The sequence below is a fragment of the Mirounga angustirostris genome, unplaced genomic scaffold (assembly GCF_029215605.1).
Source record: "Mirounga angustirostris isolate CCGP_5_RB_7025 unplaced genomic scaffold, mMirAng1.0.hap1 SCAF_2, whole genome shotgun sequence".
In the NCBI taxonomy this organism is placed as follows: Eukaryota; Metazoa; Chordata; class Mammalia; order Carnivora; family Phocidae; genus Mirounga; species Mirounga angustirostris.
Window position 1 is genome coordinate 84,705,350 of NW_026991710.1, and position 13,355 is coordinate 84,718,704.

At 38.0% G+C, this 13,355-nt stretch overlaps 1 protein-coding gene across 20 annotated transcripts in view; it reads right to left on the reverse strand.

The window, feature by feature from the left end:
• The window catches only part of SLC9B1 (solute carrier family 9 member B1), a 131,644-nt gene that overhangs the window by 115,760 nt on the left and 2,529 nt on the right, over positions 1-13,355 (reverse strand). For 7 of the 20 annotated variants that reach the window (XR_010409487.1, XR_010409486.1, XM_064584894.1 and 4 more), the window contains exons 2-3: positions 8,436-8,634; positions 7,571-7,666 (exon numbers count right to left, since the gene is read on the reverse strand). The exons of 7 other annotated variants lie outside the window; for them this stretch is intronic. Coding sequence is in view for 8 of the 13 variants with exons in the window: in XM_064584894.1 (XP_064440964.1) it covers positions 7,571-7,650 (80 nt within the window). In the remaining 5 variants the exon portion in view is untranslated. Of the gene's footprint in view, positions 1-6,080; positions 6,171-7,570; positions 7,667-8,435; positions 8,635-13,355 lie in introns of those variants that run through there. 6 more of the 20 variants (XM_064584896.1, XM_064584884.1, XM_064584897.1 and 3 more) reach the window with 4 other exon arrangements.

Sequence of the window (13,355 nt, forward strand, 5' to 3'; positions counted from 1 at the left end):
CCGAAGGCAGACGCTTAACCATCTGAGCCACCCAGGTGCCCAGATTTTATTTATTTATTTGAGAGAGAGAGAGATCACAGAGGGAGAAGGGGAGAGAGGGGGAGAAGCAGACTCGCCACTGAGCAGGGAGCCTGATGCGGGGCTCCATCCCAGGACTCTGAGCTCATAACCCCAGCCAAAGGCAGATGCTTAACTAACAAGTCACCCAGGCACCCCTTTGCCCAGTTTTTAATTGGGTTATTTTTTGCTTTCAAGTCATAAGGGTTCTTTATATATTCTGGATATTAATCATTTACCTGATATATTATTTGCAAAAATTTTCTCATTCTGTGGGTTGCCTTTTCTCTCTGTTGATGGTGTTTTTCAGCACACGAACGTTTTTAATTTTGATGTAGCCCAATGTATCTATTTCTTTTATTGCCTGTGCTTTGGCTATCTAATCAAAGAAATCATTGCCAAATCTAATATCATGAAGCTTTCCCCTATATTTTCTTCTAAGAGTTTCACAGTTTTAGTTCATAGTAATTTTAACATCCTTGTCTGCTAACTGCTAACTAAAAATTCTGGGGCACCTTTGAGTCTGTTCCTATTTTCAATTTTGTATCTTGGCTTGTCATCATATAATATTGTCTAATAGCTAGCATGGCTAATAATTTTTATTGAAAGCCTGACATTGTGTATAAAATATAGTCTCTAGATGATACCTTCCTCCAGAGAGAAATCTTGGAGGGCGGGGGGGAGTGTTAATCATTAAGCAAATCAGAGACCGAGCTTGGTTGAGACAGCTTTACAACACTCATTTTAGCTCAAATTGTCCCAACTCCTAGGGAATAGTTTTCTGAGAATTTTGCCTTGGATGATGTGGGGGACGGGGGGCATCAGTATGATGGCCTCACTTGTTTTTCACAGATCAGGATACCTTACCACTTCCCCTTGGTTCACTCCTTTTGCCCATGCTTTACTATCCTAGAATAGCTGAATTAACTTCTCCACATGACATAGCTATAAATATAGGAATTGGGTGGGGCCAGAATCAGGCAGTCTGGTTCCAAAGCCTACACTCTTAAAATTAAAGTGCCTATAATATGTCAGGCACCGTCCCACACATACACTAAATCTTTCACAAGGGTTTAGATGCTAACATTTAGGAAATGGCCATAATAAATCTATTTTGAAATAGAACTTTTTGGCTTTTCCATTTTAGAAGAGGAAACTATTAAAAATAAGGGCCTTAGAGCTTCAAAATAAAGTATAAATAATGAAGGGCACCTGGGTGGCTCAGCTGGTTAAGCATCTGACTTTTGATTTTGGCTCAGGTCATGATCTCAGGGTCCTGGGATCAGCCCTACGTCAGGCTCTGCACTCAGTGTGGAGTCTGCTTGAAGATTCTCTCCGCCCCTCCCCCTGCTTGCACTCTCTCTCTCTTTAAAATAAGTAAATCTTTAAAAAACAAAGTATAAATAATGAGTAAGTTATAGAAGGCTAACATAATTTAGAAATAGCTCATTGGAAGTCAATTATAAAAGTGTTAAGATCCCTAGCCATCATTTCATTGCCTGTGATCCAGCCTTCCACATGCCCCACACCTCCCAACCCCTTTCACTGAGTAATCAAGAACTTCTGCTAGACTATTATCAAACTCTCAGCCTCTTATATTCTCCACCTATTTTCAGAGCATTCTCTCAAATTCTGTGTTCTATCTGAAACCAAGCCCTTCCCTTAAGGACACTGCTTCCCCTATAGTTCTTACCTTCTAGCTGTTTATTTGCTAGCACTCCTTCTGACACCCTACTGCTATTTCTAAACATTATTTTAAAAAACCTTGCTTCTTTGAGCTTGTATAACTTGACAATATCACCTTCTCCCTCTTCTAGTCATTGTCATTTACTGACTTCATGTTGGTCCCTTTCCATTATTCACCAAAGGCATGATGAGCCCCTGACCCCAAATTTGTAATGCTTGTGAGTCTTAAACATAAACTTGGATAATTCATCTTCTACCTTGGTTCCTCAGTTCTTTACTTCCTTTCCAATAAAGGAATGTCCATGCTAGACTCTTCCATCATCTGAAATGTTCTATAACCAATAATTACTAATTCAAACATCTACCTTTAAAAATACTTTATCTTCCTTCAGTTTGCTTGTTCAATTACATTTGCTTCATCCCTTCCATTCTTCAACTTCATCAGGATGTGTAGTGGAATGATACCTTTAGCTCAAGCTTTTATCCCTTTCCCTCATTACTTCCTTTTGTATTCAATGTGTGATCTATCATCTCCAAAATATTACCAATATCCTATATTCTCTTGAAATATGATTATTGTTGTTGCACCTTTCTAGAAAAACCTTGATCCTGCACCAACACTATTATCCCATTTTTTCATTCACTTAACTGAGCCATAGAAAGCTACACTAGAGTAACCTGGCATCATCATAAATTCATAACCAACAGCCTCCAGTAGGCCTTTAAAATGTACCAATCCTAAACATTCTCTGTCAATTCACTTTCCCCAACAACTATTCCAACCCTTTTCCACTCTTCTCAAATCACAGATCCTCCACATATTCCCCTTCATTCTCAGTAGATAACCTTCCCTCCCTTTTCCACATAAAAATCTATCTTCCTCTTTTTCTTCTCTCTTCTTACATTAAAGGAAGTGTCTTTCCTCCTAAGGCAATCAAAGCACTTGTATAAATGATCCTTCTCTGCCTGTACCAATTATCTCTCCCCTCACACTTCCTTTTAACTAGATCCTTCCCAATGATTTTTAAATGAGTTCATCTTAAAAGTTTCCCAGAAACTCACATGCCCATTCAGTTATTGCCCCATCTGTCTCTGTTCCTTTACCAATAAATGTTCCAGAGAGTTGGCAATTCTCATAGTCTCTTTTTTCCCATGAACTACTCACCCCTCATTGTTCTCTAGTTGAAGATTCTACTCCTTTCACACTAAAAAAATAGTCCTAGCAAAGGTCATAAATAATCTCCAAGTGATCATACGGCGTGATAAAACATTCTTCTTTTGGCTCTTGTTAAACCACTCTCTCATACCCACCCTGCCCCTCATTTTTCTTCTTATTCCTTCCCTGTCTCCTTTACAGGCTCAAACTTTTCAATTGCTAGACGATGGGGATCCTGAAGTTTCCATCTTCCAATCCTCCACCAGTTCACTGGTTGAGTGCCCTAATAACCCTCGCTGGCTTTAGGATAAAGACAAAAATATTTAACATGATTGTCTTAGTTCAGATTACCATAACAAAGTATCACAGACTGGGTGGGTTATAAACAGAATTCCTCATAATTCTGGAGGTTGCACATCCAAAATCAGGGTCCCAGCGAGTAGGGTTGAAAGTCTTCTTCTGGGTTACAGACCGCCAACTTCTTGTTGTATCCTCACATGGCAAAAGGAGAGGTAGAGAAATCTCTGGGATTGCTTTTATGAGGGTACTAATCCCTTTATAAGGGACCTACCCTCATGGACCTTCCAAAGGTCCCACCTCCTAATACCATCACACTGGGGGTTAGGATTTCAATATACGAATTTTGGGGGGTGGGCACAAACATTCAGTCCATTGCAATGACCTACAGGATTCTGCATGATGTAGTCCCTGGTTCCCTCTCTAGCCTAATTTCATACCATTCCCTATCCATTTTTTTTCCCCACTCTTAGCCATTCTGATGTTCTTTCGGTTCCTTAAAATTGCCAGGTTCCTTCTGCAGGGCTTAACACTTGCTTTTCTCTCTAATTTGAAACACTCTCCACCACTACTCTCCCCTATATTTGGTTAATATAGCCCCTCAGCTCAAGGGCCATATCCTCAGAGAAATATTTATGACATCACCTCTGCCCCTAGGCTAAGTCAGGTCTAGTTTTTATATGCAGTTATAGAATCTAGATCATTTTCTTTAAGAACAATTATCTCAGTTTGTAATTATGTATCCATTAGAGTGATTGTTCAATGTTCTGAATTAGACGGTAGACTCCATAATATTGTCCCACTCGTTCTTGAGGCTATGTTCATTTTATTTTTCAATCTTTTTTTCGTTCTGTTCTTCATATCAGACAATTTCTATTTATCTATCAAGTTCACTGATTCTTTCCTCATTCATTTCCATTCTGTTGTTGAATCTATCCAGTGAATTTTTATTTCAGATATTGTATTTTTTAGTTCAAAATTTACTTGCTTCTTGACTGTTTCTATTTTTCTGCTGTGAATGTGTATCTTCCCATTCATTACAATTATACTTCTCTTTACCACATGAAACAGTTATAATAGGTGCTTTAATATCTTTGCTAATTCCAATATCTGTGCCATTTTGGGTTGACATTTATTGATTTTCTTTTCTTATAAGACATTCATTTCCTGGTTCTTTATATGTTAAGTACTTTTCGAGTATATCCTTGACATTTTGTTGTGTAGACTCAAGGTCTTGTTAAAATCCTCTGAAGAATGTTTAAAATTTTTGTTTATTTCAGTAGGTAATCGACTTGGTTAGGTGCAGAGGATAAGCTCTCTCTTACCTTCTGATGGCACTGGTTTCAAAGACTTTGCTATGCTGTCTTTGGTCTGTCTCATGTGTGAGCCACTCAGGGGTTAGTCTGTGATTTGGGCAGTGTTTTCCCCCCATTTAATTTTAAGATTTTTATCTTACTTTAGTTCTTCAAGCCATTGCTATGCTGCTTTAGGCCTGTCTCATGCATGCACAGTTGGAGATGACCCAAAGCACCTGGGTGGGTTCATATGCAGAACTAAGGAAACTCATTCTCCAGTTTTTTCCTCTCCTAAATCTGTACCCTGGTATATCTCTCAAGGTCTTTTTTCCTGGTTCCTCTGGTCAGAAGATGGGGTTTTTCTCTGAGTTGTAGTTGCCCATAATGTCACTAATAGGACCTGCCCTTGGGGAAAAAACACAAAAGGAAAACAACAATAACAAGGATTCCTCATGCTCTCTTTAAACTATAGGGTCCATTTTCCCACATCTTTAGGCCATAAAAATAGGTCTTCTATTGTAGTTTTGGCCTCCTGTGCTGTCCTTGCATGGTTTTATGACTGGAGCCCGTCTTCAGGTCAAACCTGCAAAAGAAATTCAGTCTTGTAGTTTTGACTCTCCTTCACAATCCACTTGCTTTTGTTTACTTTTCGATCTTCAGGTAGTTGCTTTTCACATTTTGTCTAGAGTTTTTGATTGTGAGCAGTAAAAAAGAGGTCGCAGTGGACCTATTACATCTTGGAGGGAACTGGAAGGCTGGGTGCTCCACGAGAGGAGGGACAATATCTGGTTTTATTCTTGATCTACATGTGGTAGGCACTCAATAAATATTTATGAAATAAATATGGAATGAACTGAGAATTTTAAAATGCCAGATACTCAAGATGACAACAAAAACAAAAACATTTCTGCATGTTAACAAGAAAGGCATCTTTTGTAGAAGAGTAAGATATTCCAACACCAAGAATAGGCTTTACAAATACATTAAGAAAAAGGAAGTAAATTATAGAATGAATAAGGTCCTTAATGATTATGCTGCAAATACAAACAAGAAATCAACAGGACAAATTAGAAAAAGATTCTCTTTCTATAGAAAAAAATTAAAGAGTGGAAGGTTTGAAGAATTAGGACCCTGGCTAAGGTAAGATTTTAGGATTTTTAAAGTATTTAAAAAGATTTTTGGTGCAAAAATGGAAGAAGATAGAGGAAAATCTAGATGCCTGAGTAATGTAGGGATCAGAAGCAGACTAGGCAGGACATATGAACCTTAGCTCTGCCCCCATTGCCCCCTCTTTCTTTTTTAATACTGTGCCTACCTGCTTTCCTCTTTGCTCTAGATATCTCCTTCTCTCCATTTTCCTTTGGACAATTCTTGCTTCCCCCCTGGAGATGTCTTTTTCTTATGTAATCAATTTTTAAAATGCTGATTTCCTTAATATAATATAAATTTTGTAATTTAAAGTGTAGATAAACTCATAAAATTTATCTTTCTTTTAATAAATTTTTAGGAGTCAATTTCTTGACAGAATAAATCTTATCAACAGCTCTGTGCAATTATTTAAAATAAATCTGATATAAGCAAAAACCTACCTGTATAAATCAGAATTGTGGTAATCCAGGTGTCTAAGGATTACATAGACTGTATCCTGTTAGGAGTCCTCTCATTATATGTCTGGATAGCTGGCATAATGGAAAGAATGAGGGCTTTGAAATCAGATATATATTAGTTGCATGATCTTGGGGAAATTACAGTATCTGGTCATCTTTTTTTTTTTTTTGTAAAGATTTTATTTATTTGACAGAGAGAAAGACAGCCAGAGAGGGAACACAAGCAGGGGGAGCGGGAGAGGGAGAAGCAGGCTTCCCGCTGAGCAGGGAGCCCAATGCGGGGCTCGATCCCAGGACCCTGGGATCATGACCTGAGCCGAAGGCAGACGCTTAACGACTGAGCCACCCAGGTGCCCCGAATCTGGTCATTTTTTAATGAGCATAATACTATCTACTTTTCTTACTTTGTGCTCACAGCTAGAGAAAGCAGAACGAAATTTGAGACTAGCCAATCAAATCTGATTTTATTAGACATTAGGGCATGATTTTCATATACTAACAAAAAAAGACTTCATAGTGGTTTATATTCTAGTATCTTTTATTTATGATCACTTCAGTTTCATTTTTAATTTTATGATATAGTTATTTCAATAAGCTTCTTTTAAAAACATATTTATTTATTTATTTGAGAGAGAGAGAGAGTTAGGGGGGATGGGCAGGGAATCCCAAGCAGACTCCATACTGAGCGTGGAGCATGAAGAGGGGCTAAACCTCACGACCCCGAGATCATGGCCTGAACCCAAACTACAAGTGGGATGCTTAATGGACTGCGCCAACCAGGTGCCCCTCAATAAACTTTGTAAAAATCCTTTTTGGAATAAGACAGAAATAAATCAACACATACTATATATCTTGCTATTATGGGGATAAAGTAAGAAGTTTGTACAGTTCATAGCAAAAGCTATGGTATTCAACTGATAATCTTTATTCAACTGATAATTTTTATGGGGATGTTATCATATTGCTAAACTTTGCTTTTAAAGTAGTGGGAAATTTTGATGGATTTAAGAGGTTCTGGCTTTATTAGAATGTCTCTTTGATTATAAATGTTAATGGACACAGTGTGTTATCAAAGAGTGGGAAATCTAAGCTTTCTGCTTTTAATCTGCTACATAGTATTGAGTAAATTTCTTGTCACTTCTCCCTGTACCTCATTTCCAAACTTCTAAAATGAGGTAGAGAGGGAGGAGGTTAGATGATCTGAGGTTTTTATCAGTTTTACGTCTATGCTTCTTTCTATTCACTTATGGACCTACTGAGAAACAGCGTGCAAGAATACCAACACATGTTGCTTGGGATCTACCTACACATCTTATATAAATATGTATATATGTGTATATGTATGTATATCACATAATAGAAACAACTTCTTGTCTTTCCTTGGTGTGTGTTCTACTATATACTGTACTTTGGGGTTTATCATTTTGAAGCACTGTTGTGCAACGGTGACATCTAGTGACTATAACACCTACCAGCAAAATTTATGGCCAAGTCTTAGTTCTCCAAATATGGATGATTCACTCTGCGGTTTAGTTAAATACTTTAAAATCATTCTTTATTTCTCTCCCCTACAGATTTAAAAAATATCAATTAAGTTTGATAGCAGCATTAATAATTGGATACATAATAAGGGAAATTTCTTTCAAAAAATCATAATACTTAGAATTAAGTATAAACTATTCTAAGTGAGATTGCAACTTCTTTCCTTCCATTGAAAGCAGAACTGGGATTTGAATTCAGGTGTGTTTTAATATGTAATCCATGCTCAGAGCCACTATGCATTACTGACACATAATACTCATTTAACATATATTTATTAAATGAATGTTAGGTAAAGCATATGCATCAATATCTATTTATATGTATTGCTTTAGGATCTTTGGAGCTATTATTATCTTTTATACAAAGAAGTCTTTCTGAGTGTACATCAAAGATCATCAAGTAAAAACTACAGTTGAGAGCTGTATCTACAAAGAGAATATTCTTTATACAGAGCATTCAAATTAGAACAGGACTTTTTGTTTTGTTTTGTTTTTGTTTTTAAGATAATGACTAGCTGGCATTATTATTTAATCAGGACAATACAAATCTGGGCTAAACTAGTACTCCAATTCAAATTGACTTTGCCACCGTTAAAATTCCTATAGTATTTAGTATTTGTTCTCATTAATCAGATATTATCTTGAATTTTTATTCTTTTCAGGTGCCTAGATCTTGTTTCCACAATAAAATGGTCAGGTATTCCAGGGTTCAGAGCATGTTTTATATCCTTGTCTTTCCCTTAGCCCCAACCACAATGGTTTTTCTCACCAAATAATAAAGTTACCAACAACTTACCCAGAATCCATGGTTTTCCACGATATGGCATCAAACTATCATGGCTTTCTCTCTAGTTCTCTTGATTCTACATTTCAGTCACATTAAACTGTTAATTGTTCTCCCATGCATTTTTGGGTTTTTTTGCTTGTAATGCTTTACCACTGCATCTCTTCTTTGTAAGTGAAATATTGCTTAAGGGTATTTCCAATAGGACTTCCTGTAAGGCATAGCACAAACCTAGAAGTCGTCTTCCCTTTTTGAATTCTCACATCACTTTATCACTTGTCCTACATTCATTCTAGCTCTCTAGTTGTCCTTTCTTGGTCTTCTTTTTCTCTATCCATCCTTTGAATGTTGGAGTTCCTCAGCATTCTTCCCTATGCCCTCTTCTCTTCTTACTCTACATACATTTCTTAAGAAATTTATTTTATACTCATGGCTCCAATTATGACCAATATGCTGATGAGTCTGGCCTAGAGAAGCTCTGTTAAGTTTCTTTTTTTTTAAATTTAATTTTATTATGTTATGTTAATCACCATACATTACATCATTAGCTTTTGATGTAGCGTTCCATGATTCATTGTTTGCGTGTAACACCCAGTGCTCCATTCAATACGTGCCCTCTTTAATACCCATCACCAGGCTAACCCATCCCCCCACCCTCCCCTCCTCCCCTCCAGAACCCTCAGTCTGTTTCTCAGGGTCCATAGTCTCTCATGGTTTGTCTCCCCCTCCGATTTCCCCCCCTTCATTTTTCCCTTCCTACTATCTTTTTTTTTTTTTTTTTTTTAACATATAATGTATTATTTGTTTCAGAGGTACAGGTCTGTGATTCAACAGTCTTACACAATTCACAGCACTCACCATAGCACATACCCTCCCCAATGTCTATCACCCAGCCGCCCCATCCCTCCCACCCCACCCCCCATTCCAGCAACCCTCAGTTTATTTCCTGAGATTAAGAATTCCTCATATCAGTGAGATATTGGATACATGTCTTTCTCTGATTGACTTATTTCGCTCAGCATAATACCCTCTAGTTCTATCCACGTCATTGCAAATGGCAAGATCTCATTCTTTTTGATGGCTGCATAATATTCCATTGTATATATATACCACATCTTCTTTATCCATTCATCTGTTGATGGACATCTTGGCTCTTTCCACAGTTTGGCTATTGTGGACATTGCTGCTATAAACATTGGGGTGCACATACCCCTTCGGATCACTACATTTGTATCTTTGTGGTAAATACCCAGTAGTGCAATTGCTGGGTCATATGGTAGCTCTATTTTCAACTTTTTGAGGAACCTCCACACTGTTTTCCAGAGCGGCTGCACCAGCTTGCATTCCCACCAACAGTGTAGGAGGGTTCCCCTTTCTCCGCATCCTCGCCGCTCTGTTGAGTTTCTAAATAGTGTATTTAAGTACTTACATGTATCTCTACTTCATTGTCTTTACAAGCATCTTAAGCTCAATATATGCACAACTGAACTCAAAACCTTCCCCCACTGAATCTATTCCTTCTTCAGAGAATTTCCTATTTCAGAGAATGAAGCCACCATCTATCCTGTTGCTGAAATTAGAAACCGAGGAGTCATTCCTTCTCCTTCCCTGCTGATAGCCAGTGAGTTACTAAATCATGTTAATACAAGCTCCTAAATAATTGTAAATTTTGTCCACTTCTCTCATTACAAATTGCCACTGCTCCAGTCCAGGCCATAAGCACCTTTTCCCATAAGCTCTGTAATGACCTCCCAACTGTTCTCCCTACCTCGTCTTGGGCATCCCCTTGTAATGTCCACAAAGCAGCATCATCTAAAATGATGATTATGGCACGATTATGGCAACTTCCTGCCTAATATTCCTCAATGGCTTCCCATAGACGAAAAATGTCCAAACTCAAATGCAGCTTACGGAACTTATTTTAATAAGGGCTAACCTTGTCCCTGCCTATCTCATTTTTTAACTTGTCTTTTTAAACATCAGCTATATTTTAGTTCTTTAAACCTGCCAAGCCTCATATCTCTGAGACTTTTTACATTCCGTATACTGTCTTCCACCCCTACACCCCTGTTTTTTGCACAACTAACTCTATATCAGTTTAGAGATCCTTCCTTTAGAAGTTCCCTTTAGGATGCATCCTTATCATAGCATCCATCCCTTATCACAGCATTAGTGTATCTCACTAATACAATTGCTTGTTTAACTATCATCATTCTATTATTTGACAAATATTCAGTGAGACCCCACTATGTAACTGGTACTGTATTCATTCTCCTTTGTGCATAGAGTTTAGTCAATACAGGGTATTGTGGAAGCACATATAGTTTGTGCTTGGGAGAGGGCCAAAGATTTACCTACTAGATTAAATCAGCGCTGATTTCATAATCATTTCTGAGTTCTTTGAATTACCTAGATGGTAGGTAATTATCTAATCTCATTAACTGTTGAGTTTTAAACATATAAAAAAAAGTTTTTGAATTGTAAAAGAACTCTAGGCAGCCATTACTTTCTACCTAGCAGTTTTTCTTTGATATCATTTTGGATATAATAGAGTATAAAAAGCAAAGAGACAAACTACTACAGTAAAAAATATGGGATTTATTGTCAGAACACTGTGGTTAATAATTCTGCCACTTACTAGGTATGTGTCCTTGGTTAAGACCCTTAACCTCTCTGAGCCTCAGTTTCCTCATCTGAAAAAGGTAGCTATAAAATCAGATGAGATAAGAAAAAAAAAAACGCATAGCACAAAATGTAAAAGGCTACCCCAATGCTATTTATTATTATTATTATTATTATTATTATTATTATTATTATTATTAGAGTAAATACAGATCAGGTCTCCCTATTACTGGTAATCCCAGTTCTACAGGCAACAGGATTTCCAAATTCATCCTTCATCTCCACTTTACTATTTAAGAGTTAGGGTTTTGCAATTTAATAAACACATATTGATGGAAGTGGTTAAAAAAAAAAGCCCCCCCCCCACACACAAATTTAACAAGTAAATATTAAGGGGATAAGAGAGAAACAAAGCAGCAGCCTATGACAATCTAGAATTTGGATATAAGGATCCAAAAAAAAAAAAAAAATCAAGGCACTTTTTTTTTTTTTTAAATGTTAACCGGAAGGGTAGGTGGCACAAAAGAGTGATGCTGTGAGCCATTTATCAGTAAAATGGTAACCTATTAAACTGGGAAGTCAGGATATCTGGATTCAAGAACTCACTTGGTCACTAACTTACCACTAATAACCAGGTAGCCAATCCTCCCAACAGTCTGGTCTTATGACTCCTTGGCTACTATGATCTTTTCCCTCACACCATCTCAGTTACCCACTCACAAGGCCACAAATCTCAAATGGGCACTTGATCCTGCCCAGCTATGCTACTGTGCTTCTCTAGTATTGCTATAGACTGAATATTTATGTCCCCTCAAAATTCATATGTTGAAATCCTAACCCCTAATGTGATGGCATTAGGAGGTGGGGGTCTTTGGTATATGATTAGGTCATGAGGACAGAACCCTCATGAATGGGATTAGTTTCCTTAATAAGAGTTCCTGAGAGCTCCCTAATCCCTTCTGGCTATCTGTGAACCAGGACTAGGGCTCTCACCAGACACGGATTCTGCCAGCACCTTGATCTTGGACTTCCCAGCCTCTAGAACTATGAGAAATAAAATTGTTTATAAGCTACCTAGTCTATGCTATTTTGTTAGAGCAGCCTAAGACAAGTATGACTGCCTTCTGTCCTCTAAAATGACTATTTTATGGGGCATCTGGGTGGCTCAGTCGGTTAGGTGCCTGCCTTTAGCTCAGGTCATGATCCCAGAGTCCCTGGGATTGAGCCTCGCACTGGGCTCCTTTCTCCAGGGAGCCTGCTTCTCCCTCTCCCTCTGCCTGCCGCTCCCCCTGCTTGTGTTCTCTCTCTCAAATAAATAAAATCTTAAAAATATAAAATAAAATAAAATGACTATTTTATGCCTTCTTTTCACCCCTTAGGCCTCCTACCCAAACATTCTTCCTTTTCTCTCCTTACTGATCTAGCCTCAGACCTTCTACTTTGAGAAACTCTCTCCTGAGATCACTGAATCTATTCATCTATCTGCATCTCTACCTATACTCACTGCCTTTCTTTCTATTACTATAAATTTTATATTCATGTTTCTGAGCCAACATGTCTACATATTCCCTGGATCCCATTCTCTCTTGTTTTCTCAAAGACTTCATTCTTAAAACATATACATTCTCTCTCTTTTTTTTTTAAGATTTTATTTATTTATTTGAGAGAGAGAATGAGATAGAGAGAGAGAGCATGAGAGGGGGAGGGTCAGAGAGAGAAGCAGACTCCCTGCCGAGCAGGGAGCCCGATGCGGGACTCGATCCCGGGACTCCAGGATCATGATCTGAGCCGAAGGCAGTCGCTTAACCAACTGAGCCACCCAGGCGCCCCTACATTCTCTCTTATGCTATAATTTTTCTCCTCTACTGGATAATTCCCATTAGCCTAAAAACACACTTCAGTATTCCCATCTTTGAAAATTCTACTTTGACCTCACATATTCCTCTATTACCTACATTTCGCAGCTCTTCTTCATGAAATATCTTGAGATATCTATAGTGCTATGTCTATTTCTTCACATTACATTTTCTCTTCATTGTGCTTGTCAAGGCACATAACTACTACATGTTGCCAAAATCCAATGGTCAGATCTCTTTTTTTATTTGAATTTTCAGCATGTTTCAATAATACTGGCCATGCTTTGTTGTCTTGGCTTTTAAGTCACCGCATTTTTTTTTTAAAGATTTTATTTATTTGAGAGAGAGAATGAGATAGAGAGAGCATGAGAAGGGGGAGGGTCAGAGGGAGAAGCAGACTCCCCGCCGAGCAGGGAGCCCGATGCGGGACTCGATCCCGGGACTCCAGGATCAT